The sequence below is a fragment of the Citrus clementina genome, unplaced genomic scaffold, assembly GCF_000493195.1.
Source record: "Citrus clementina cultivar Clemenules unplaced genomic scaffold, Citrus_clementina_v1.0 scaffold_3, whole genome shotgun sequence".
NCBI classification, from domain to species: Eukaryota; Viridiplantae; Streptophyta; class Magnoliopsida; order Sapindales; family Rutaceae; genus Citrus; species Citrus x clementina.
In genome coordinates this window covers 49,583,681-49,611,385 of record NW_006262339.1, presented here as the reverse complement: position 1 = coordinate 49,611,385, position 27,705 = coordinate 49,583,681, and the positions used below count along the sequence as shown (strand labels likewise).

At 33.5% G+C, this 27,705-nt stretch overlaps 5 protein-coding genes across 7 annotated transcripts in view; 2 read left to right on the top strand and 3 right to left on the bottom strand.

Annotated features, from left to right (window-relative positions):
- Nucleotides 1-794: 794 nt before the first annotated feature.
- On the bottom strand, nucleotides 795-6,045 carry LOC18048479 (spastin). 3 transcript variants are annotated; one of them, XM_006445160.2, is made up of 13 exons: nucleotides 5,563-6,045; nucleotides 5,168-5,474; nucleotides 4,981-5,092; nucleotides 3,791-4,028; nucleotides 3,622-3,717; nucleotides 3,421-3,536; nucleotides 3,257-3,295; nucleotides 2,685-2,808; nucleotides 2,314-2,363; nucleotides 1,991-2,081; nucleotides 1,653-1,688; nucleotides 1,308-1,405; nucleotides 795-1,155 (listed from the first exon to the last, which is right to left on the bottom strand). In XM_006445160.2, exons 2-13 carry the CDS (start codon nucleotides 5,470-5,472, stop codon nucleotides 1,039-1,041), a joined length of 1,422 nt encoding a protein of 473 aa, XP_006445223.1. In that variant the 5' UTR covers nucleotides 5,473-5,474; nucleotides 5,563-6,045; the 3' UTR covers nucleotides 795-1,038. The 3 variants fall into 3 exon arrangements, with proteins under 3 accessions (XP_006445223.1, XP_024044608.1, XP_006445222.1); XM_024188840.1 differs by having other exon boundaries at nucleotides 3,215-3,295; nucleotides 3,622-3,666; XM_006445159.2 differs by having other exon boundaries at nucleotides 3,215-3,295; nucleotides 5,563-6,043.
- Nucleotides 6,046-13,964: 7,919 nt separating this feature from the next.
- LOC18048478 (2-methylene-furan-3-one reductase) lies at nucleotides 13,965-15,808 on the top strand. Its single transcript, XM_006445158.2, has 3 exons — nucleotides 13,965-14,138; nucleotides 14,757-15,243; nucleotides 15,334-15,808. Exons 1-3 carry the CDS (start codon nucleotides 13,965-13,967, stop codon nucleotides 15,654-15,656), a joined length of 984 nt encoding a protein of 327 aa, XP_006445221.1. The 3' UTR covers nucleotides 15,657-15,808.
- Nucleotides 15,809-16,142: 334 nt separating this feature from the next.
- On the top strand, nucleotides 16,143-22,905 carry LOC18048476. The gene is made up of 12 exons (XM_006445156.2): nucleotides 16,143-16,744; nucleotides 17,135-17,419; nucleotides 17,518-17,856; nucleotides 17,990-18,190; nucleotides 18,301-18,479; nucleotides 19,375-19,729; nucleotides 19,826-20,041; nucleotides 20,127-20,420; nucleotides 20,522-20,836; nucleotides 20,939-21,142; nucleotides 21,233-21,426; nucleotides 22,821-22,905. The coding sequence occupies exons 1-11, from the start codon at nucleotides 16,223-16,225 to the stop codon at nucleotides 21,410-21,412; spliced, it is 3,090 nt and encodes a 1,029-aa protein (XP_006445219.2). The 5' UTR covers nucleotides 16,143-16,222; the 3' UTR covers nucleotides 21,413-21,426; nucleotides 22,821-22,905.
- On the bottom strand, nucleotides 22,734-24,576 carry LOC18048475. Its single transcript, XM_006445154.2, has 5 exons — nucleotides 24,364-24,576; nucleotides 24,198-24,268; nucleotides 23,885-24,102; nucleotides 23,170-23,299; nucleotides 22,734-23,081 (listed from the first exon to the last, which is right to left on the bottom strand). Exons 1-5 carry the CDS (start codon nucleotides 24,512-24,514, stop codon nucleotides 22,953-22,955), a joined length of 699 nt encoding a protein of 232 aa, XP_006445217.1. The 5' UTR covers nucleotides 24,515-24,576; the 3' UTR covers nucleotides 22,734-22,952.
- A 1,414-nt stretch (nucleotides 24,577-25,990) lies between these two features.
- The window catches only part of LOC18047151 (BEACH domain-containing protein C2), a 22,532-nt gene continuing 20,817 nt past the window's right edge, over nucleotides 25,991-27,705 (bottom strand). The window contains 4 exon segments of the mRNA XM_024188251.1: nucleotides 25,991-26,518; nucleotides 26,992-27,114; nucleotides 27,569-27,690; nucleotides 27,693-27,705. The exon segment at nucleotides 27,693-27,705 is cut by the window's right edge and continues 653 nt beyond it. Coding sequence (XP_024044019.1) covers nucleotides 26,441-26,518; nucleotides 26,992-27,114; nucleotides 27,569-27,690; nucleotides 27,693-27,705 — 336 coding nt within the window. The 3' untranslated portion in view covers nucleotides 25,991-26,440.

Below are 27,705 nucleotides of genomic sequence, written 5' to 3'. Positions count from 1 at the left end.
AAAATTGATTTAAATATTTATAAATAAATACAATAATTAATAACCAACATTAATATTTATATTATTAATTTTATTTTTTATTTTGTTATCTTTAAAATTAATGATTTTATTTCCTAATTAATAAAGACAATTTTAAATTTTTGTAGTATATATGAGGATATATATGAAATTAGATTAAATATAAAAGTAAGTCTTAAAATAAATTTTTAAAAAGTTACGTCTTTTTAATTTTTTTTAAAATCTGCTGTAGAATCAAGTAGTTTTGTGAAATGTAATTTTTTTAAATTTTTACCAAATATCAAAATTAACCTAAAACTTCTCAAAATTACTTTTTAACTTCTCGAAAACAATTTCAAATGAATCCTTAGTTGAAACAAAGCAACCGCTTTCCGATAGAAATTAAAAACTAACCCACAAGTGACAAAATAGACTCGTCCACCGTTGACTGGTAAAATAGTCTTTACGATTTGCTTCAGGTCCCTTTTTTAAGCGTTTGGTTTTCATCGTACTCATATTCCACAAACTACATTTCTTTGCTGAAAGAAAAAGACCACGTTTGAACCCATGGATTTCAATTTCTTTTTAAATTATTCGACCGCCTGTTCAACAAGCTCATCACTTTATCATCAGCAAAGTTTTTGTTCTTACATGTGGTATTCTTTCCGTCTCCATCGTAGAGAATGATAAGAATAAACAGAATCATCCTAAGGTATCCAGTTACATGCAAACTGGAAGCAATTGCAAGCTAACTTTGGATTTAGAACACATTTAAGATTCAATTCTATCCTCGTATCAATTAAACAATTTGAAATTTCTTTAATACATATAAGTTTTGTTCTTTAGATTAGTTACATAAAATATTACAACATACGCGCAAAAGAATATGAAGAATTTACACATACAAAGTTTCATATGGCCAGGCATGTAATACTACTAGAGGATTTTCATTTACCCAGTTGTGAGCCGGTTTAATTTTCCCAGTGAAGCCGACACACATTGGTTTCAAGCATATCATGTATGGTATGCGATAAGAGAAATTTAGTTAGAGCCAAACTCCCGATTCCACTGTTCAAGCTCTTCCCACTTGCTTTTGTTTAAGCTCGGTCTAATGACGGCCATTGCCTTCTGAAAGTCTTCATACCTAAGTGGTCTTAGCTGGTATTGTAAAATTATCAATTAATATCAAATGACATTCCTTATTCATCAAGTCAAAAATAGAGAGAGAATTTTGAAAGAGATAAAATAGAAAAAAGATAAAGAAAAGAATCTCTCTTTAATTTTGTTCAACGAGGCTCCTGCGGAAGTACCTGATTTGCTTTGACGGTAAGAATATTAGTACCAAGCTCTCTAATCGGCATCATTGCAGCTTCTTCACACAAGGCTTGTAAATCACTTCCAGAATATCCTATATATTAAACGTAACCACATTAAGTTCTTTATATATATATATATATTCCAATTAAATTCATCTTTTCTTTATTTTTTAAAGTAGGAAAATAAATTTTTTTCCAACATTGAGATCGACAACTGGGCTCGGTTATTGTCGAAAGATGAAAGGCCAAAGTGTTATGCCAACTATAAATTGGTGCACCCCGCTACCATCAGTGAAACGATATATTCACAAGGTTATCGTACATATATAAACATCTTACCTTCTGTCTCCCTCACAAGTCTTTCTAGATCTCCACCTGTCAGAGATAAAGACAACCAAATTATCAGGTATTTTTCACTGCAGCTTAATGAAGGGCAGTTTAACAGCAATGTAAGAATATATGCCTATGAACCGCACTGTCTTTGCCAAAATTGAATATGAGAATAATTTGCAGAATAATAAAGAATCGAGAATTAGAGAAAAGAAAAGGTAATGGATTATCAATAAAAATCAAATAATGAGATTTTTTTTGGAAAGGGGGAAAAAAAAGAAATCTAATAAAACACTAACTATAGAAAGTCAATTGATTTGCAAAAAGCACCCCTATGATAAATTTACCAGGTAAGGAAAATGCTTGGCCCTTCAGTTTGTGCTTCAGAAGAAGTCTCCTAACATTTTCATCTGGCAGAGGAACGTAAATTCTCTTCACCTGGTTCAGGATTTCACATTATGCAAGTCACTAAAGTAACATCAAAGGCTATTTAAGAGTCAATGCTCACAAGAATTTTCATTGTTAACAAATAATATTCATCAAGAAGACATAAACTTTATGGAAATTAACGCAAATTTTGTGCAAAATATTAAACAGGAATTAACAGTATAACATTATTATTAAGGGCGCATAAGAATGTTTTGAATGAATCACTCAACAACATACTAACCAATCTCCTAAGAACTGCATCGTCTAATTCTTGTGGCTTATTAGTTGCACCTGCATTAAAAGAAAAATCAAGTCTCAGAAAATGAGAAGGTAATCTAAAGATGCATGATCAGAGGATACACAAGTGAATGAAACCAGCATTCCTTATCCTAGATATATGGGTCAAAAACATGTACAGCTGAAGAGTAAAAGAGACTGACTTGCAGGTCCCAACTATACGGTTGGGCCAACTGAAGACACTAAGTCAAAGTCTCCATCAGGTTAGATGCGATAGATTGGAAAATAACAGAAGATATGACCCAAACAACAGCAGAAAGGACAAACCCAAATGGTCAGGATAAAGTGTAATTAGGTTAAATATGAGGAGCTAACCCATGACAATCACCAAATCATTAGGATTCGATGTCACTCCATCAAACTGTATTAGAAACTCGGACTTCAACCGTCTGCTTGCATCATTCTCATTAGCCATCCTTGTTGACATTATACTATCAATCTGTTAAAAATCACAGAGAAAAATGCATCATCAAGACCATCTAGGCAGAATAAGTTGAGAATGAGTCACAAGAGAGAAATTTAAGTAAATGAGAAATCAGAAAATGGCATTTAACCGATATCATGTTCAAACCGGCCCTACCAGTTACAATTACCATCAAACTCTTTGAGATCACTTGAAACTAACACAATTAAGATTGAATTATCATATCCAATTTAGTGGTATACTAGTGCACAGGGATACCAATACCCTAAAAATAATAATAATAATAAAATAAAATCATATAGCCATTCTTTTGTCTTCAAATATCAATGCAAGCAACAACAATGTGCATGAAAGAACCAATGCAAAACAGAAGGGGCATGGTGTCTCATAATGGAGATAGGAGATTGCAGGAGTAGCATACTTCATCAATGAAAATTACACATGGCTGTCTAGATATAGCTACCATGAAGAGAGTCCGGACGAGCTTTTCACCCTCTCCCACCTAACACCGTACAAGTTAAATTCGTTATGATTAATACCACCAATGAACCAATTAAAGAAACAATTAAAGAATAATAAAAATTAAGGAATAATAAAAGAAAGATACTATAGGGACAGAGAACACACCCACTTCGACGTTAGGGAAGACGCAGAAACATTGAAAAATGTAGCCTGTGACTCCGATGCCACTGCTTTGGCAAGCATTGTCTTCCCATTTCCAGGGGGACCGAAGAGAAGCAGACCTAAAAAACCAAAATTCAGAACTCCTGCTCTGGAACAAGTATTTGACTGCTGTATCACTTCCTTTATGGACTTATCAATTGTTACCTCTAGCTGGTCTTCGGAGGCCAGTGAACAAATCTCTTCTTTTAGCTGGCAAAATAACCATTTCCATTAACGCTTGCTTTGCTTTCTCAAGACCAGCTGTGGAGAACTTAGATGAGAAACAATTTCAATCCAAAAAAATTAAACAGAAGTGAAAGAGAAGAACTCTCACCAACATCTTCCCATTTAACAGATGGACTTCTATCCACTATTGCTGTATTTATCATTTCAACCAATTTTGAATCATAACCATTACCAGCTTCTGCCAAGGGTTTAGAGCTTCCAGTTTTTTCCGTCTGATTCCTCACCACTGGATTGTTTCTACTAGAACGCGGAGAATTAGGTGAAATGTTTTTCCTAAAGTTTGATGTTGATGAAACTGCAGCAGTTTGTGCATGCGGTGAGGTGCTCTGCAAATATTTTTTAAAATAAAAACATGACAGTAATATATGATCAAAATTTATCAGCAACCCACAGCCCAAAAATTTGCACAAATTTTCTTCAAGAAGAAAGAACAATGATGATTATAGGAATCAATGCATCATTACAAACACCAGTAAGGAACCGAAAAGAAGAAAAATGATTCCAAGTACCAACAACCTTGATTTGAGTTAAACTTGTAGTTGTTGGTCACTATTACCAATAACTTGCCTTTTGATAAAACAGATTCAGTTGGTTCCCTGAACATATTTCCTTTGTTAGAGCAGAAGCAATTCCAAAACCCTCATAAAACATCCTTCAACAACCATAACACACATCCTTCTTATCACATTGACAAGGGTTTTGTGAAGTCCATATCGATATCTAAAAAAGTGTTTATTAGATACATTTGATCATATCCCCAGTTTGCTTATTTCACACGAATTTCCTACCCTTCTCAATATTTCTTACCCGTTCATCAACACCTTACTTCAAATGACTACTAATAGAGGCACCACAAATCAAAGAGGTCTTCTTTTCTCCACATTAGCATTTGACGAAAACGACTTTTTTCTGGATGCTTATCACATGTTTGTTTGAACATTAAACTTGATACTGAAGATACAAAAATCCCTTATTAGAACAAACATATGTCATTCAGAGATAAGAAAAAAATTTTCCTTAAAAAAAGTAGGCACATTTCATACCAAAATAGATACTTGAAAATACAGCACCAATAAAAATCCAGTAATATATCTTATCCTCCTAATTTAAAAGGAAGAATACACAAGTACATTGGTACTTTATACAAGCTTCAACTTCCTGGTAATTCATATAAAACTAACTCCATTTTCTAATGTTGAATCAAGAAATGTCACAGGTTACACCACATTAAGAACAGAACCTACTGTTAGTTATACACATAAATTAGATGAAACATACCTTGCTCGTAGATGTGCCACCCGCTCGCCGATTCAATGCTTGTAATCTGTCAGACACTTGACTCTGCCATTTCGATATCTTTTGGCGATATGATTTCACCTTCTCATGTTCACTGTCGCAAAAATATGTCACCTATAAAATTTAAATAACTAACAGAAACAAAAAAATCAATTAGAATTTCCAATACCTAGTGCTAATATAAGATGGCACAGGAGTGGAACTAGCTTCGGTCAAAATACGCTGTGCGTTCTTGTAATGAATAATGGCATCATCTACCAAGCCCCATTCTTCAGCCCTAACGGCCTTGGCTATCTCTTCTTTGGCCAATTCAAAGTATCCTTTGAGCTTATATGCGGTTCGTTCGTTCGTAATTGAAGTTCCAGCTACGCCGTCCATCGTCGAAGAGCTAGGGTTTCGTTCGGATTCAAAAGGGGAGCTGTCGTTGGAGAAAATTGAGCCGAGAGAGTCGATGATATCTTTGATGAAACTCATGTCTGAAAATAAACCAGAAATAATTTGAACAATTTTACAGAAAATGCAATCGAAAAGAGAAATTGAAAAAATATTTCAGAAATTTCGTACCATTTCTACAAATCAGGGGAGAGAATCTTCAGATGAAACTGAAGTCATCGCAGAGATTGTTAGCGGAATGTTAAGAAAATCAGTTCAAATTAGCAAAAATTTAAATATGGAGGTTGGAAAAATGTTGCCAGGAGTGAAAATTAAAGTCCGTGACGACTCGACTGTTGATTGAAAAATTCAAATAGTTGAAGGACAATATTGAAAATTTGTGACAAATGAAAGACACAACGCCAGGCGCGACACGAGAGCTGAGAGGCAATTTCCTTTCCTCTTATAATTCAACCCGGTGACTAAATACAAATACTGGGCTGGAATGTTATAATAGTCTCGCCTGATGCAATCCCTTCAAGGTAAGTCTCTCTTGTATATAATCCAAAAGATTTCAGTTCTTTCATTTCATTTTATAGGTGGCTTGATTCTGTAAGTAAAACGTGCTGTCAGACTAAATTTCTTGTGGAAAGAGCAAGAACGCATGTGATCAGGCCTGTTTACTTTCGTAGATTTTAGAGTTCACAATTCGAAATTCATTGGATTTAACTCTTTACAACAATCTTAAGGGTCTAGTTATGGTGCAACTGTGGTACCATACCACAGCTGTACTTAGCCATTAGATTCAGCTATAGTACATGTGTGTAGCTAAATTTAATGGCTAGGTGTAGCTGCGGTATGGTACCACAGTTGCAACATTGTTTTGTCCCAATTTTAAAGCTTTATGTCATTTCTCTCAAATTTTTATAACATATTTACCACTTAAATCAAACAAGTTTATCCTATAATGTGAGCTTTCTAAATATCGATTTTCTTGATTAATTTGTAAACATTCTTTCTCATCTTTTTAATTTTTTAAATATAATTTGTAGCATTCATCATGAGGAAAAAAAAAGTTTACCTATATATTCATTTTTATGATATTGTTATAAAAATCATAGCATCCTGAGAGACATAAATGAGTATCTAAGGATTTAATCAATAAAGCACAAAATTTTAATTCTTTAAAATTAATTAACACTACATGCTAATTAGATTTATTTCTATGTCCAAACGTTATTTCAGATTTCCAAGACTAATTGTAAATAAAAAATAAAATAAAATAAAATTTTAAAGCCAGAGAGTATACGTCATATTTTATTTGAAGAGTCTTATAACATCTATCATACAATAATTCATATTTATTTTGTACACATCTAAGTTAATATGTATATTTTTTTAATTTTTAATTTTATTAGTGATTTAAAAATATTTATCAATTTAATTTAAAAATTAAATTTACCCATGAACTTACAATACTTGCAACACATAATGTAACTAGTTAATTAATATATTTTAAATAGGTTAATTTTGATTTATTCCCTCTTGAAGTGACAATCTTTAAATTATATCCCTTACTTTTGAAAATATTAAATTACCCTCCAAAAATCCTTATCTTTCTTTTATTTTTTACAGTTAAAAAGGTAAAATAATATTTGTATATTCTCATAATAGTCAATTAATAGAAAAATGTCAAACCTCTATGTAGGCTAATTTTCATGAGCTCAAATCTTTTAAAGTTTTCCAAAACACATATAAATATTTATAGTACGCACCTAATACTTAATTTATTATTATTATTATTATTATTTTTGCACCCATGGCTGCGTGGCGTGCGACTAAAGCAGCCAAACCCTTGACCGTACCCGTACGTGGCCATGGAAACCAACCACAGCCCCTCGTGGCCAAGGGTTCGGTGGCCGTGGAAACTAATCACAAAGGTCGCGTGCAACCATGGCAACCAGATCCATGGCCGCATGGTTAAGGCAACTTTATTTTTTTATTTTTTTACTTTTAAGGACTATACCATTTTCATATTATTATTTTATTAATTCAACTAGTAATTTTTTTGGTTAAAAATTGTTAGTTAACAAACTGTTAAAGAGTAATATTTTTGCACTTTAACAAAGCAATGACAACCGATCGTTAAAGTTAACAACTTTTAGGATGTTTTTAAAAATAAAGGAGACAATTTAAAGATTGTCAATTTATAAGAGAAGTAAGCTGAAATTAATCTATTCTACATACATTACTTAGAAGTTTCAAACAAGCAAACCATTAGTTAGCCTAGTAGTTGCTACCTATTGTTGGAAAAATAGAACACAAGTGGTTATTTTAAGATATGATTTTAATTGGGATCCACTTGGTGTAAGTGAAATATTTAGGTGATTTAAATACTCTTTCGTCAGTACTTGAGAATAGTATATTATATGTTCAAAATTATATTCGAGTGAATTCTAGAGAATATAAAAAGTAAAGATAGAAAACTAAGTAAAAACGGGAGAAATTGTTACTCAAAACACAATCATGAAATTGGAAAAACAAAGAAAAATGCACTTGTCCCACGTAGGAAAGAGAGCTAAGGTACGAAAGGTTTATCATTCAAATAAACTTCTAGTTCTTTAAAAGTCTGTTTAAATTTGGGGGGGGGGGGGGGGGGGGCTCGGGCTAGACGGGCCGAACGTGTGTTTTTAAAATTAATTATAAAATATTTTTAATTAAGAAAAAAAAATTAAATTAAATATAATCATCTAATATATAATAAGAATAATAGTCTAATATATAATATATTAGCAATAAAACTTAATAAAATAATAAATACTAATATAAAAAATTAAACTAATTTAATATTTTAAGTTTTTTCTTTTTTATTTAAATTAAATTTATTTTGTTATTTATAAATTAAAAAAACCTGAGTCAAGTCCGGACTTTTTTGTTAAGCCTTTATTCAAACCCAACACATGTGGATTTTATAATTTTTGGGCCCATATTACCCCTTTGAGGCCGGGCTTTAGGCCCGCGGGCCTGGACTGGGTCAGACTCTGCTTGGACCGGCCCAGATTTTTTTGCCACTCCTACTCTTATGCGTGCCACTGTGTCATGCGTACATGAATGAGTGATTTAATCAGCTGATTAAATTATAAATTTAAATTCAATAGCTTCTCATTTACGAATTAAAAGTGATTGTTATGTAGTTAAATTTTATCTTCCTTGACGTTTTCTGTGTCAAAGAGTTCAAGCACTTAGGAAATTCGTCGGAAACGATTTGGTGGTGGGCAGAACTTGTTTTATACCCATTGTATCCTAGGAAACAAACATTGTTCAATACAGGTCTCGACTCTCGAGTTTTCTTAAGTATTTTTGTATTTAGTTTATGTTTTTTTACTACTGTAACTTTATTTATTTTACCGATTCATGCTTGTTATCTATTTCTATTCCTGACCAGGTATTGTTTGTTGTTTACAATTTTATTGTACTTATAAAATTGCATGCTTCTATCAGCTATGAACCTAGATTATCTATAAATTCGTTTTATTTATCTAAATACTCATGTGAAATGACGAGATGAAGATGCCTTGCTTTTGAAACATGTGCAATTGTTACACACCACATGCAATATACGGTGCATAAATAATTATTATAAATAGTCATTTTTTGATGAGATCCCGTACTTTAATTAAAGTATGAGATCTTAATTTGGACCATCGGATTTAAATCCAATGACCTAGTTTTTTCATTTAAAAATTTACACATAGTAGAGTCCACCATATACAAATTTTATGAATTGCTATAATTGAGGGATTCAAAACTTTTTACTGATCTAATCATATACCGAGTAAATAACTCAATGTTATTAATAAATAAAAAATAAAAAATTTAAATCTTATCTATATATTATTACTAAAAGACAAATAATATAAAATCTTTAAGTAAAATAGAGCTCGATTTCACCCACCACTTTAAATGTATTTACACTCAAATAACACTTTGCTTTTCTAATTAATTTGCTGAATTGCCCATCTCTTTTTATTTTTTCACACCTGCACTTCAAGAATTTCAACTGAAACTATTTTAATTCATAACCTTAATTGTACAAAATCAAGAGCATCCAACAAAAATTATGACAACTTATATTGACACAATTTTATCCAAAGAATGTTGGGTGGGGACTGCTTGTGGATTGAACATCTGTCCATCATTAGATAAAATAACTTGAAAACTGCTTTATATTTTTTTGAAAGTATCCAAAGATCTTATCGCTCGCGCGATAATATATTCCAACCTATACACATAAATAAATGTTATAATGAGTAATAATAAATTTTAAAATATAAGTAAATATTTAGAGAAGGGATTCCCATCAATATACATTTGATAAATATGATGGAGACTTTGTTTGTGATTAAGGATAGACAGCTGTAATTTAGAAGTTATGTTGATTTGATTTACACTTGTATGATAAAAAATCTATTGTATTTTTAATAATTTTATCAAAATTATTATGTAAAAATTATATTTACTACATATTAACTTTTATTTTATAATTACAGTTTTTTTTTTCACAATAACTGTATCTTAAAATCCGATTCCCAAAATTATTGAACCTTTGAATCTATAAATCATTGGAATCAGATTTGTTATCGTATTTTATCTATATATTTACACTTTTTAATAATGGTCCTAGATGCATGAAATCAATAGAGTTCTATCCGTAACAGATTTGATTGAAACACTGCCATTCTAAGAAACTCATTTCACTTTCTATTCCTCTTTCTAGAGAATGGTTAGATTCAAATCTCAACTTGATGATCAGTTGACTGTTTTTAAAATGATTTTTTTTTTCGAAATTTATATAGCAATACATCATTGGTACAGCTTGGATATTTAGACACAAAATTAGCTGGATTTGTTTTCAGATATTTGGGAGAAAAAAAAAACCCAAAACTTGATCCCCTTCTCATGTAGTAGGAAAATGAGTGGCTTGCCCCAGGAAGAACGAGAGGTCACGTGGTCGCCAAATTTTCTATTTCTACCATGAATTTAAGTAAACTTCTCTTTAATTTTGGTTGAGTTCAAGTATTAGAGATAACAAGCATTTAAAGGATTAATAAGTACAACTATTTTGGTAGCTTTTGCAATTCTTTTTGTGATTTAAAGGATCAATAACAAGCATTTTAGCTATTTTTTCGTCTTCTAGTTGTATATATTTGGTGAAAAATCATTTAAGTCAAGTCTATCTTTGTAAATGGGTAAGATTGTGAAAAATCACGGGGCATCCATGAGTAAATTTCTTGACAAGCTAAATGGTTTCAAGTTGTGCTTTTTAAACCTTTTGGTCTCTTCGGGCTTCAGGTTCTTTCTACAAACAATTAGAACTCAGATAAAAAATGCCGGTCGCAAATAAAAATCAAAGGGTCCCCAAACAAGTCCTAGCTACAAGTCTGATGCATAACTTATTCATTGAGGCCGAAAAGAGAAGTCCTACCTACAAGTCTGATGCATAATTTATTTGACTCGTAGGTTTCTAAATTTTTGAAGACTGGTAGTTTGAACCGGTCACAAATAAAAATCAAGGGTCCCAAACAAATTATGGCCAAAAAACACGACCTTAAAGTCGTAAACAAGGTATGAATTTTCTGGATAATATCTTGAATTATTCCTACCTGGGACTTGGTCGCTCGCCATACATAGATAATGGACAATTGGACTTAATGTTTAAGTTTAACCATTCTTTAAAACCAATAACATCGCAGACATCGCAGAATAATTCATCACACTCTTACTCCACGACACGCGGCACCATTCATTTATTATGATTATACCCATATCATTATCCCTTATAATCAATTTCACGGGACAGATTTATCCATTATAGCTAGGATATGAATTATGATCATGATCGGTTTTGTTACGTAGGGCATTAATTTTGATGATTTCTCTAGTTGTTGTTACTCAATGGTAAGCTACGTTGTCAAAATTTATAATCCATAATGCAATAGGAAGCAGCTTTTATCAATATTTATGTTTTCAAATATGCATTTTTTGTTTGTTCAAGCTTAAGCGTTTAATTTGATAAATATGATGGTTCATAAGATCCGATTCCTAGAATTGTTGAACGTTAATTTGAACCTGTAAGGCAATTAAATCGGATTTCTTATCGTTTTTTATTGGTTTATTTGCACTATCTAATAATGATGGAAAACTTCAAATCCAGAGAAAAACCACGATCGTTATCAAGAGACAACCAGAGAAAAAATATTCACTATGTAGAAAATTATTACAACCACTCTCATAAATAATTTTCTCTCACCCAAGCCCCAAATACATAATCCTAAGAAATATTTCTTAACAAAGCAAACTCATAATACCCATATTGAGGAGCCAAATGCTCCTTCAATATAACTACATGCTTAAAAATATTTCTCACTCTTAATTTCTCGTCAAAACTAGGATACAAAAGTGAGGAGGAGCACCCTCCTATTTATAACCAAATGAAAGTACTATTCAAACCGCATTACTGTTCATGCCGCGTTACTGTTCAAACCGCATTACTATTCACCACTTGGTCAAACTTTTTTTTTTAATCAATTTTCAACAGGGGCCTCCAACACCACCACTCTAAGAAACTTCATTTCAATTTCATTAACTTTTCTAGAAAGTGGTTAGATTCATCAATCTCGACTTGATGATCAGTTGATTGTTTTTACCATATTATGAATTTTTTTTTTTTTTTTGAAAGTAGCATATAGCAATACATCATAGTAATATTAGAGAAAAGAATTTCTCCCGGCCCTTGATCCCCTTCCCATGCAGTAGGAAAAGGAGTGGTTTGCTCCTTTAATTTACTGGGTGGTTCCAACCATTTTCCCGAGCTTTCAAGAGTAGGGTCTCGCTCTTAATTCAGTTGTTTAATTAATTATTTACCTTTGGCAGTCCAGTTACTACGAGGTATTAATTAATAGATATCAGCATGACATCATCATTTTCTAATTTCGTTTCATATACCTTTGCTGAATCCCATCTTGCCTAGTTATAGCAAAATAGCAGAAAAGTTCGGTCCTTTCCTTTTCTCTTCATATTAATGCCTGGCTATTGGCTGCTAGAAGTCAATATTCGCGCTTTCCTTTTCTCTTCATATTGGCTTCTAATTTACAGCAGTTAAAACTTCACTATTTTCATATTCGCGCTTTCAAATGATACTACCTATTGTACGTGTTGTGCAACAGCATATTATTAAAGAAGTGATGATTGTTGTACAACTCCTCAGCACATACATAAAATCCCTCACATGCATTAGTGAGAAGGAATAGACTAAATTCTATTTTACCACTCAAGTCAACGAATGAAAAATTGAGTGTTTATTATTAGTAATCTTCTTAAATTACGTCCATTGCTTAGCTTTCCAGATGGATTGGATTGGCTTTGTTTGGTTGGCAGTAGCTTCATGACAAACATCGGCCCCATTTGGGATTGAGATTGAAACTTAATAAGCTGCTTATTTCATAATTTTTGATAAAAATAGTGTTTGGTAAATTTTGTAAAAGGATCTTATTTCATAATTTTCTTCATTTCGTTAGCAGCTTTTAAAAGTAGGTACATGGTTGCTTTTCATAAGCAACTTATTCAATAAACTACTATGCCTTTTTAAAATACCTATTATAACCCTAGTATTTTAATAAAAAGACAATTATATCTTACTTATTTATAAACCCTAATATATAAACCATTAGATATTATTGTCACAATTTAGTATCACAATATTAATGGCTCTGGATCCCAAGAAATGGAAAATTTGAGGAATTTTATTGCAAAAAAATTAGTGTGAATGTAATATATATTACTTTTTATTTTATTTAGATTATGTAAAAGTATAAATTTTTATCATATTTTATGGAACAGATTATGAAGTTCTTCAGATTTTTCTTAATTGAGTTTTTTTACTGTAAATTTTACATATTTAAGAAAAAATATGTCTAAACAATTTATTAAACATAAAATAAAAAGTAATTACAAAAATATGTTTATTTTGGTCATTATATAATACAACAATACTTTTATAATATGATTTACCAAACGCATGTACTATACTTTTATAATCAGCATCTTATTTGATCTGCACATCACAAGCAGCTTATATCAACAGCCTCCACAAGAGAATACTTAAAGAAGATCATTTTCTTAAAAACCACGTCCCTTTATTTGTGTAAGAGATTAGAATCTCGATTCTCACAAGAGAATCCTTAAGATTTCGCTAGCATATTCCTAAAATAAACAACTAATGTTGAAAGAAAGAGGATCCGGATTACAACATGTACGCAATTACATAGTCCTTTTAATTAATTAATTTGATTTCGTTTTCTTGATTGTTTCAAATACTACTGCAGATCCAGATAAGATAAAATTTCAACGGCATTAATGGCTTAGCTTAATGGTAGTTGCATCAGTCGAATCATCAACTGGCTGGACTTAGCCTGTGTGATTTGATGATCGTGTCTCTCTCTCTCTCTCTCTCTCTCTGTCTCATCTGTGTGTTTTAAATTTGTTTATAAATAGTGAACTAGGAAATGGGTAGCTGGCATCATAAAACATAAAGCATGCAAAATGCTTGGTATTATGAGGAGTACGGCCCCAAGGAAGTTCTCAAACTGGGGGACTTCCCGCTTCCTACTCCCCAGCACGACCAACTACTGGTCCAAGTTCGAGCTGCTGCTCTGAATCCTATTGATTCCAAGCGCCGCCAACGACCCCTCTTCCCTTCTGACTTTCCTGTGAGTAGCTGTAGATCTAGAAGATCATTTATATAATATTACAATTGTGCATGCATGCTACACTAACATTAACTAATTGTGCACGCACTGGAATATAGTTCTGTATAATCATATAATAAGTGACATCATGCATGCATTCTGAATTTTATATACTGACTGTACAGAATAGTGTTGTTTTTTATACAGGTCAAAGCTGAAGAGTATTTACAGTTTAGGATATGGGAGAATTCTTCTTTCAATTAACTACCTTGACCCATATTGACAAATATTGCCTATATATACACACACACACAGAGACACACCTGTCAACTTTGGTACATAAAATTTATTTGACTGTGAGGGATCTTAAGGACTAAATTTTGAATTAATTCTGGCTGGTCATTAATAGCAACTTTAAACTCCAGGAACAATATATACGAGTGGTGGATGGCAGGGAAGCAGTACAAGCTGCAAAATACTTTCTTAATTATGTTTATGTTCTTGTTTCCATATCATTTTAGGATTATTCTGAAGTAATATTCGGGGGAGTTATTTCCAGCTTGACACCAGTGAACAACTTTGAGAATGACATAACAGATTGTGTAATAATTGTCTGCTGCTGTACATGTGCTTTTGCAGGCAGTTCCTGGCTGTGACATGGCAGGTATAGTGGTAGCAAAAGGTACGAGTGTCACAAAATTCAATACCGGTGACGAGGTCTACGGCAACATCCAGGACTTCAATGCAGAGGGGAAACTAAAGCAGCTTGGGGCTCTGGCAGAGTTCATAGTTGTGGAGGAGAGCTTGATTGCAAAAAAACCCAAAAACATTTCATTTGAGGAAGCTGCCAGCTTGCCATTAGCAGTTCAGACTGCTATTGAAGGATTTAAAACTGCAGGTTTCAAAACTGGCCAAACAATCTTTATTGTTGGTGGAGCAGGTGGCGTTGGAACTTTAGTGATTCAGCTAGCCAAGCACTTTTATGGAGCCTCTCACGTTGTGGCTACAACTAGCACCCCAAAGGTGGAATTTGTCAAAGAATTGGGAGCCGATAAAGTTATTGACTATAGAAAGACCAAATACGAAGACATTGAGGAGAAATTTGATGTCCTCTATGATACAATTGGTAATTTTCTTACTATTCAACATACACTACATTAAGTGGTTTATAAACAAAAAAGCATTCATACGGGTCATTTTTTAATTTTGTTTTCAGGTGACTGCAAGAATTCTTTTGTGGTAGCTAAAGACAATGCACCAATTGTTGACATAACATGGCCTCCGTCGCATCCGCGAGCGATTTATTCAAGCTTGACAGTTTCCGGGGAAATTTTAGAGAAGCTCAGGCCTTTCATTGAAAGCGGAAAGCTCAAAGCTCAGATTGATCCCACCGGACCATATAAATTTAAAGATGTTATTGAAGCTTTCCGATATCTAGAAACTGGAAGAGCCAGAGGCAAAGTTGTCATCTCTGCTTTCCCTTACACCGAATCTACTCGGTGTCACTTCATTCGAGAGCAAGAAGAAACCTGCTCCTGAGGTGGTTTCTCAGCAAATGTCCGTTCACTGAGTACACGCACTAAATTAATAAGGCGTGAGCATGTCAGTTCCGTGGCGTAAAATGATTTGTTATTGCACCTATGATGTAATATATTGCCCACCCCCTACCTTTAAAACAAATATAAAATGTATGTAATATGTGCCCACCTTTGTTTTTCTTCTAAATCATTTTATTATATCAATAAAATTAATGAAATTGTTTCATTGGAGAATTACACGATTGGGACTTTGAGGAACATTAAACTTGAAAGGATGAGGACAATTTGCTTGGAAAAACAACGGAAATGACAAGGACAAGATGGAACCATAGAAACAGCCAACGGGATAAACAGTCATTTCCGTTGTTTAATGCTATTTAGAATAAACTGACGACTATTCTAAATAAATTTAAAGCTGCGGTCACCAGTAACGCCAGCTCTGAATATTTCACTTTCAATGATGAAACCTATGCCTTCTTTAACATTATACGTATATAGAACATATGTAATCAAGATCACAACTCATCCTTAACTCCATCTTCACAGTTTTAAAATTAGAAAAAACAAATGGGTATCTTCTTAATCATCTTTGCCTTCACAGGATTTTCACTTCTCTGTCTCCTTTCAACTTTTTCTTTGCTCATCATCAAAATCTACTCTGGCAAGTCTATCAAAGACCCAAGTTATCCACCAGTCAACGGTACCGTTTTTCACCAGCTCCTCTATTTCAACAGACTTTACGATTACCAAACCGAAGTTGCCAAAAAACAACCAACTTTCAGGCTTCTTGGTCCTGCGCAGAGTGAAATATACACAACAGATATAAGAAACATAGAGCATGTGCTAAAAGCAAAGTTTGATAAATATTCGAAAGGCGAGTATAATCAAGATATTTTGGAGGATCTTTTTGGCCAAGGGATATTTGCAGTTGATGGAGATAAGTGGAGGCAGCAGAGGAAGCTTGCTAGCTTTGAGTTTTCTACCAGAGTTCTTAGAGATTTTAGTTGTGCTGTGTTTAGAACAAATGCAGCAAAGCTGGTCAAAGTTGTTTCGGGGTTTGCTGTCGTGGGTCGGGTGTTGGATATGCAAGTAAGTAATCTTACACTAAAAGCCCGATAGTAGGCCAATGTCGAAATCGGATAATTATTCTTATACTACATACATTTTATAAAATATGAAATTATTTTTTATTTTCAATCAAATAGGTCACCAATCCAAGTTGCACTTTGGCCATTTGCATTGCGTTGACTTAAAATATGCTATTTAGTTGAGTTCCGTGTTATTACATTCAGACGGTCGAAATCACGGAAGGTAAACTGGGCTCTCAAAAGGAGACGGAGATACTATGTATATACATAGTATATATGGATCTATTTGATACAAACAGGCGTATTTAATTTTTTGCTTGAGAAAATATAAAAAAAATTGAGATTTGAATGTTGTTATCCATGTCTAAGTGAATGTTATTTTTGCGTATAGGATATGCTGATGCGATGCACTTTGGACTCAATATTCAAAGTTGGGTTTGGTGTGGATTTGAATTGCTTGGATGGGTCAAGCGGAGAGGGAACCGAATTCATGAAGGCCTTTGATGAATCAAATGCTTTGGTTTATTGGCGATATGTTGATCCATTTTGGAAGCTGAAAAGGATTTCCAATATCGGGTCTGAAGCCTCTCTCAAGAAGAATATCAAAGTCATTGATGATTTCGTGCACAATCTTATTAGCACCAAGAGAAATCTTTTAGCCATGCAACAAGATAGCGTGAGTCATACGAGATCGATATCCACTGCCAATTTTGGTTCCTATCACGATTTATTTGATCAACTACTGAAAATTTATTCTTTGTTTTTGGTTTTTAGAATGAAAAGGAGGACATACTTTCAAGATTCTTACTGGCAAGTGAAAAGGACCCAGATAAAATGGACGATCAATACTTGAGGGATATAATTTTGAACTTTATGATTGCTGGCAAAGATACGAGTGCCAGCACACTCTCCTGGTTCTTCTATCTGCTCTGCAAGAACCCTTTAATACAAGAAAAGATCGAGCAAGAAGTACGAGATGTTACTGGCGGTCAAAAGAATGAAACCAACATTGATGACTTCGTTGCAAAATTAACAGATGAAACACTTGAGAAAATGAATTATCTTCATGCAGCTTTGACAGAAACCTTAAGACTGTACCCTGCAGTCCCCTCGGTAAACACAATATTTTACAAACAAGACTAATTTTTTTTTTTTTTTTCTATCTTACAATCAAGTAACGCTTTTTTTTGTTGGTGAAAATAAATGTATAAATACTTATAAAGATTTCAATTTTTGTTAACAAAAGGATGGGAGATGTGCAGAGACAGATGATATTCTACCGGATGGATATAGAGTGAAAAAAGGAGATGGAGTGTATTACATGGCCTATGCCATGGGAAGAATGCCTTCTATCTGGGGAGAAAATGCAGAGGAATTTCGACCTGAAAGATGGCTGGAAAACGGAATTTTTCAGCCCGAATCTCCATTCAAATTTATAGCCTTTCATGTTAGTGAATCACCTTTTCTTTTCTTTTTTTTAAAAAAATTTATGGTTTGGTAGGCATTTAGTTGTTACAGATTGTCGTCAATATTTTAATTTTCTGTTTTCATCTGCAGGCTGGTCCCCGAATTTGTCTAGGGAAAGACTTTGCTTACCGACAGATGAAGATTGTATCAGCGGCTCTTCTTCGTTTCTTTCGCTTCAAGTTAACCGATGACACAAGAGATGTTACTTACAGGACCATGTTCACACTTCACATGGATGGAGGCCTGCATGTTTATGCAATTTCGAGGAAGTTTTGATGAATTGTATTGCGTTGATTTCATCATGTCATCTCCAATGCCTCATGCTAATCTGCTAGCTCTCCAAAAACTTGGGATTTCTGTACCTTATGTTTTCACATTTTAAATAATAAATTGGAAGAGACAAGAACTAGACTTTTGAAGTTGCAGACTCAACACTTCCACACAGTTGCAGTTTAAGAAGAGAAAAATTCATGTGAATTATATTTATGTATCCGAATTGGGTTACAAAACTTTGATAAAAACATATAAAAAAATTAAAATATCTTGAAAAAAAAAAAGTTGTTCATAATTAATATGATTTTTTTAGTGTTTCGATGTTTGTCAAAATTCATTTTGTACATCACAAGAATGGTCCCACCAGATGACCGGACCTCCCAAGCAAGCCGTTACATCAGCAAGCCCAACCAACTGCAACTCATTTTTCTCTCTTCCACCCACCCAAGAGATTTTATTGGTGGCCAGCACCTAGAGCCACTCTGTCACGAGTGTGTTTGAGTTTCTTGAGTTTCTGTAGATGTATTATGTATTATAAGAGTTTAATTTAATTTTTTTTTTTAAATTTTGAGCGAAGGTAATCTTTTTTTCTTAAAATGAGTTAATATTTTTTAATATTTGAGATGATTAATATTTATATAGTATTATATAAAAATTAATGTAAATTAATGTTAGTAATTATATAATTATAAATATTATGGACAATAGTGTAAAAAAAAGAGATTTTATTGGTAGGCATATTTAAATGGTGAGATAATCGTTGCACGTAGTGCAACGGAGTTGAATATGATATCTTATCTTACAATATGGACCACATATGTTAGCACAGACTCGTCGACTACAAAGGAAACAAAAGCCACCTTCCGTCTTCACTGACTGACACTGAGGAAGAAAACAGAACCAACAAAAAAAAAAAAAAAAAAGAGGGAGTGATAATTCCATGGATTTCCTCTCAATCCCTTTCTCGTTCAAAGCCTTAGCTATTGCTCTTGCAATTCTTGTTGTTCAAATCGTCACAAAAACACTGACGCAAAAGAGTGGCAATAAACAAAAGAAGTACCATCCGATTGGCGGGACAGTGTTTAACCAGCTACTAAATTTCAATAGATTACACCATTACATGACAGATCTTGCTGCCAAGCATGGGACTTACAGACTGCTGGGCCCTTTTAGAAGTGAAGTTTACAGTTCCGACCCGGCCAACGTTGAATACATGCTTAAAACAAATTTTGATAATTATGGCAAGGTACGTCCTACGATCCAATATTAATATTTAAATAGAATATTATTAGTATTCTAAGTTATTTGAAGGAAAGTTTTTCTGGGTCTTTAACTTGTGCAGGGAAGTTACAATTACAGCATCCTCAAGGATTTACTTGGTGATGGGATTTTTACTGTTGACGGCGAAAAGTGGCGAGAACAGAGAAAGATATCAAGCCACGAGTTCTCAACAAAGGTGCTCAGAGATTTTAGCAGCGCGGCCTTTAGAAAAAATGCGGCAAAGCTTGCTCAACTACTTTCTGAAGCTGCAAATTCCGACAAGATATTGGACATTCAAGTGAGTTTAATTAATGTTTCATAGAAAGAAAAATTTCGTTTGGCGTTGACAAGTAAATTGAATGTATAGCAACTTGTTTTCATAGGACTTGTTTATGAAATCAACCTTAGATTCGATATTTAAAGTGGCGTTTGGAGTTGAACTAGACAGCGTGTGCGGATCAAATGAAGAAGGTACCCGTTTCAGCAGTGCTTTTGATGATGCAAGTGCGATGACCCTGTGGCGCTATGTTGATATCTTTTGGAAGATCAAAAAGTTCTTGAATATCGGATCAGAAGCGAGGTTAAAGCAAAGAATAGAAGTGATTGATACTTTTGTGTACAAAATAATTCGTAAGAAGACTGATCAAATGCACGACTTTCAAGAGGAATATACTTCTGTAAGTCAAATACTTTACGAGCTTACTTTCTATTTTACATGTTAAAAGTGTAGAGCGGTGATATGATTGATATGAATATGTTAAGTCGGTGAGCCATGCAGATGAAGAAAGAAGACATTTTATCAAGGTTTCTGCAAGTGACTGATCCCAAGTATCTACGCGATATAATTTTAAACTTTGTAATTGCTGGCAAAGACACAACAGCAGCAACACTTTCCTGGTTTATTTACATGCTTTGTAAGCATCCTGCGGTGCAGGAAAAGATTGTACAAGAAGTGAAGGAGGCAACAGGTGCTAAGGACATTTCAGACTTTTTGAAGGTAGCAGGCTGTATTAGTGAAGAAGCTCTAGAAAAGATGCATTATCTGCATGCAGCAATCACTGAAACTCTCAGACTTTATCCTGCAGTTCCGGTGGTAAATAATATTGTGATCCCTTTGAGCTATTACCATGTAAACTTGTAAATGCCTCGTGATTTTTGCTATTGATTGATCTTTTTTTTTTTGGGTTGCTTGCAGGATGCTAAGATGTGCTTCTCTGATGATACTCTACCAGATGGATTTAGTGTTAGAAAAGGCGATATGGTTTGTTACCAAGCTTATGCAATGGGCAGGATGAAATTCATTTGGGGTGATGACGCAGAGGAATTCAAGCCGGAGAGATGGCTTGATGAGAATGGTATATTTCAGAAAGAAAGCCCTTTCAAGTTTACAGCTTTCCAGGTAAGTACAGTAAGTAGATTGCTGATAAAACAATTTTCAAAATGCTTTTGGAGTTGTATAACCTAAATTCAAATTTTTGCTGCAAAACAGGCAGGTCCAAGAATTTGTCTGGGAAAGGAATTTGCCTATAGGCAGATGAAGATATACTCAGCTGTCCTGTTAAGCTGTTTCAAATTCAGATTGAGAAATGTCAGTGAAACTGTCAATTACAGGACAATGATTAATCTTCACATTGACGGAGGCCTCCATGTTCGTGTCTTCCACAGATGATAAAGTTTTATCTTGTAATTCTATAAAATGAGAGTTATCATTTCACTTTTATACTTAAATCAGCAATACCTAGAGAGTAAATGATATGCTTTTATTGTATTTTATTTATATTTTGCATGAACATCTATTTTAGTTTATTTTTAATAAATTTAATTTGTTTTAGAATAATTTGTTTTTAAATTATATGCATAATTGTTTATGACCGGAAGCTTTAATTTTAAGTAAGATGTAGTTGTTGTTGTTGTCGCGTCGATGCTATAGCACTGTGCTGTAGCAATCTTGAAGCATTGACAAAGAAGATTTTGTGCGAGATATTTAGAAGATTGCGATTTGAAGTTTTCAAAAATGGAAGAAACATGCCCTAAACTTCCAGTTGTTCTAATTCTAAGTTATAAAAGGAGTACACATACAAAGAAAAATGGAGAGTCGTCACCCAAGGGAAAAACCGTAGAGAAAAACACAAGAAAAAACATAAATCAAGAGGTAGATTGAAGGCTGGGAGAAATCACAGAGATTAATAAAAAATCAATTCTTCTTATTCTTTTCTTATTTTCTATTTATTTATGAGGATGTATTTGATGATTGGTTTTTCAAGTTGAGTAAATCTCAATTTAAATATAATTATGCTTAATCTAAAATTAATGATGAACTAGACATAAGGATTTACCTTGTCGGATAAATGGAACCTAAATCGTTAAATGCTATTTAATATTGATGTAATAATTGGTTACTATTAGGTTGTATTAAATATAATATATTCAACAAACGATAGCTGATGATGCATGATTCTATTCAGTACTGTAGTAAATGATGTAACAACAGTACTGTAATAAAAAAAATAGTCAATGTAATAAAAAGTAGTTTATTCACTCAACTACTTTATTTCAATTGGTTTTGTAATTTCTTATTCCCATTGGTTTTATAATTTTCTTTACTACATTTTTTATTTATTATATTTTTTATTAGTTTATTAATTTTATTAGTTGCCTTATTATCAATTAAAACAAAATTGTACCGTTAAAATTGCTATAATAAGTCTGATAACAACAATCCCTGTGAAGACGATTTGAATACTCACTAATATATTATTTACTGTATACACTTTCACATTGACACCCATAACATTAGAAATTGCACACACCATATATCTTGCATCAGGAAACTGGTACAACTTGGTTAATACTAAACTGAGAAATTTCCGGACCTCCCTACCGCATTAGAAATGAAAATACTTCTTCACTCCATTCTGCAGCACACTAGAATCATAAAGACAAATGTGCGAAATAACTTTCTGTTTGATTGCCTTTGCTCAAGCTGAATATACATCACAGTAATTCTGAATTTCTCACGTCTACTATTCTCTGTCTTTGACTAAAATAAATTTATCATTTCATTTTTCTTTTTCCAGCTGGATAACAAAATTGAAGAGGCAATGTTAGCCATCAACCACAAATAGTCTTACAAATGATAGCATCGAGTCATACAAGAAGAGGGGAAAAAATGATCAACTCAGTTGGCATATGCTTTAAGTAGAAATCAACTACAACGATGGTGATGTAGATACAGGAGGAAGCTGGAGGCCAGGTCTTGAGGTCCATCCTTTTCGGTTCCTGTAAGCCTCTATTGCCTGCAAACGTAGCCTCTCCTTCGAGGCATCAGTCTTCAATGCCTGAAAGAAAGAAAAATGGAGAACTTCTTAGTTTAACTGAAACATTATTACTCATATATATATGTAAATCGAATATCAATGACGCTACCTTAGGAACTGTTACCAATTTTGGTGGAGCTTCAACCACGTCCCCAAACTTTATTTTTTCACATCCAGGAAAGTCCAAATCCTCTTCTGTTTTAGCTTTCTTGTGTCTCTTCTTCTTTGCTTCCACATACCTACATGAATTGAGACATAATCATCAATTATTTGACAAATGCAGTATGCATTTGCTACACCATCATTTGCACCAGATAAAACCACTTCTACATTCACTCGTCCATCTAACTAATTGATTATATTTGCTAAATAAAGAAATAATCTTGATTAGCTTTGAAACAGGGGTGGGAGGTTCTCCCATACAACTTGGCTCAGTTAACTCTCAAATCTCATATTTCATTTGGTTATATGGAACTGAACCTCCTCGACTTGGTTTCTGATATTGATCCCACATAAAGATGGTGGCAATTATCAAGCTTTACAACAGATGAAATTATATAATTCAATTTTCACTCAGTATTGAGCTAAATAATATGCATGCACATACAGATGGTGTAATTGATAGAGCATTGTACACCCACATTCGTCTCTCTCATGACACTGCCATGGTTCTCTTCTCAAATTCAAGTTTCAGACTATAAACGCTCAAATTAATTCTGATATCCTGCAAACTACTAGAGATGCAATTGATCTCCACACAATGTTAGGTATAACCCCATAGCCATAAAAAGTCCAAATAAAATAAAGACCCAACAAATGCTTACTTTTTCTTGCGCTCTTTTCTTTTTGAATGGGTGCCCGAGTTCTCTAATGCCAGAAATCGCAGGTCCTTTACCTCCTTCCGCTTTCTCTTTTTCTTTCTCTTATCCGTTTTATGATTAAGCAAAATTTCATCACCACTCTCTATACGCCGCATCTCATCATCGCCTCCATTTTTAATCCCAATTGATTCTCTCTTCGATTCATTCTCTCCGTCGTGTTTCTACAAACATTACACAACATCATGAGAAAATTAACTAATAATTTCAGGAGTAGTATCCAGAAACTTTAAAAAAGGATGTCGTGCAAGAAACTAACTTTTCTAGCATCAGCATGTTCTTCAGAATTTCTCTTCTCGTCCGGACCGTTCTTTGCAATTTTATCAGAACCTTTTAAAAGAAAAAAAAAGTTATATGAATAAGTGAATAATAAAGACGGTTTTAAATGTTTAAGGAGAAAGGGAAAGAGCTAAATGAAAACATACCGTCAAGAGTCGACGTGAAGGAAATGAGTTTGCGAAGTTTAGAGGGCAAAGCGTCGACTTGTGAGGGATCAGGTGGCGGCGGGAGCCTGGCGGGACCTCCATGAGCTGCTAAGTAGTTCTTCTCTCTTCTTCTCCTTCCTTTGCCTCCCATCTCTATACCCAACCCAAATAAACAAACCCTACCAGAATTTGTGCCATCAGTCTGCCACGGTGTTCTATCTTTTTCCTTTTTGTTATAATGACATTTGAGTCCCTGTGGTTTAGTAGTTTCTCAATTAAGGATATAGTTTGTTCATGAATATTAAATAGGTCCTTACACAGTTGCCTCTATCTAGGGATGACAATGGGGCAGATATGAGTTGAATCTACTCTGCTCCAGATCCAAATCTATAATAAAAATCAAGATTCGTATATGCTCTAGATTCATTATAAATCCATATTTTTCGGTCCATATCCAGATCCAAAAAAGAAATAAATATATATATCTGCTTCAAATCCGAAAAAAAAAATTAAAATCCAAATATACTCTAAATCCATCATGAATTCTAAAATTTAGCAATAAAAAAGTAATAATTTTTTAGAATGAAAATTGAAGGCTAAAATATTTTGATAACAAATAAATTATATAATTTATCTCAAAATATAATAAATATGGTAGTTTATACTTTTACACCAAAACAACAAATAATAAAGATAATAAAATATTCTTGAAAAGTAATTACAGGAGTAAGATCAATATAATATTCTATTGTTTCCTTCATCATTCTAATATCCACACACACCCACCCTCATTCTTACAACATTAGATAATGACATATAAATAAAATATAATGTATATTCAGTGTTTTATTATGGCCATATTTGACTAAATATATGAATAATTATATTTCTTAAAAATTATTTGGCCAATATAGTAAAATAAATTGTCAAGTTGTATTACTTGACTTGCAATTTGAATATTGTATGTACATACTTTGGGGCTGGCTAACCTTTAAATTTATAAAACTAACATTTAAGTTTTAAGAGTTTAAATGCATGATAAATACCATTAATATGCTATGAATAAAATTTATTATCATTATAATTCTACAATTGTTATGAGATTTTTAAAATAAAATAAAATAAAAAGATGGGTGGGTGGATATGGATATGGATTTAGATATTATGATAGATCCATACCTGCTCCAGATCCGTCTTAGATCTGCACATCAATATCCAAATCCGATCCAAATTCATTTTAAACCGACCCAAATCCGATCCAATTGAATTTAGATCACCTGAATCTTGGATCAGATCAAATCCATTGCCATCCCTACCTCTACCGACTACTAGTAGTCTGGTATTCTTTCTAACAACCTAGATAGCGCCCGATCATTGTTACGTCGACGCTTTCAAATCCGGAAACCACTCTGCCTTATGTATTGCAATCCAACGGCTAATCGCAACCACCTGAAAAAACTCTTTTAACAAAGAAATCGAATTCAACAACGGTGTATCTTATTTTATTTATGTTTTCCGGACTAGGGACCACAAGGCACACGCCTTTTTTTCTCACGTCAGGAAAGTTATAAAGTTGTGCAAAAAATTGGATATCTGGCTTTAATCGAACAAAAAAGAACCACGATAATAAGAAAATAAGAACACTGTCCATACGCTTAAATGAGTGATATACAAAATATACAAGATACAAAAATGAATGCCCTTGAATTTTCATTTACTATTCTGTCAAAAAAATAATGGACAAAACTGAGCAGCTTATGCCTCCGAAAATGAGGTCATCAAGCTCAATCGCCAAAAAAAAAAAAAAAGCCACTGCTCCACCAGAAAAGAAAAAATTATCGAGCCACGTAACATAAGTATAAGAACCGACACTCACGGACGAACTTATACTCCGGGACGCACAGGGTTGTCCTTTTGTCGAATACATACATATGGTACATCAGCAAACTGGGACTAAAAGAATCTGATTTAATCTCCAAATTGGGGCAGCCTAAATGCCCTTGTACTCGATCATCTAGTATCTACTTTGTGTATCTTCGTGCTCTTTTCTCCAAGTAAATTTAGAATGTGCATAAAACTATGATTTTATAAGGGGGCTGAGCCCATCCCCTTCCCATCCAAGCTTGAGCATTTGATCGACCACTTTCAAGCTCAACTGCAAGCATTATAAAGTGGATTCATAATATGTTTCAAGTAACATTAATACTTTGATCATAATGCTACAATCCTGTGACGTCGTTAATAATGATGATGGTTAATATCACAATTGACATTTCATAACACTAAAGATTTAGTTTTTTTTTATGGAAAATGTAGCTTTATAACTTATAATCACAGTTCAATGCACTATAATGTATGACAATTATCGATAAAAGAAATTTATGCATATTCCAATACTTGACATCCTGACTAAGGACCTGTTTGGGGCAGCTGTGCTGCCACCGCGCAGCTGCTCCCCAGGCCAATTCTAGGGGAATTCTTCCTTCAAAGGCTGAAAAAGTGAAGTAATTTGAAGCACCAAGTGTTAAATGCGCAAGGAAACCAAGTCATAAAGGCATTGGATAAGAAATGATAAATCATGCAATTGATTCACACGATTACAATACAAGCACAAACAATTTAACTTACTGCTGGATCCGTGAATACTATCAACTGCTTATCAGCAGTTGAGACCAGAAGATTTGTGTTATCCTTGTTTAAAGCTAGAGCAGTGATATCCTGTCCTTCCCCCAGCTTCAGCACATGAAATACCTGCAGTACAGTACAGAGGATTATTTGCTTTTTTGCAATGGAGAAGAAGTTACACTTATGATGCGAAGAAAGTATATAAAACATTAAAAGCTAAATTACTATGGCCCTCTGAAAAAAGTGAATAACCCATTTTAAACAACTAAGGCACACAAAGGTGTTTATGCAGCCTAATATGACACTTTCAGAACAGAATGTCTGGTCCAAAAAGAGAAACACTGTTATTCTCTCTCTCTCTCTCTAAAAAATAAAAAAATAAAGAACCTTATTCTCTTGTTATCTTCAGTAATAAATGTATTATACAAACCATCAAAACTCTCTTGCAGAGAAAGGTCGGGGTATGTGAACTTCATTCAACAAAATGGAGAACATGGAAGAGGGAAATCATGAAGCTTGCTTGAACTAAGAGCTTAAACTTTGTACAGACCCAATATGTGGTAACCTAAGTTTTCCATACCTTCAAAGTGTGCAGATCCAGGAAACAAATTGACGGCGAAGGAACATCAAATCTGTTGTTATCCACGGATTGATCTGATGCCAAATCAAAATCTTCAGTCCCAGACTGCTTTGAATTTCTTATATATTCTTTTTTTT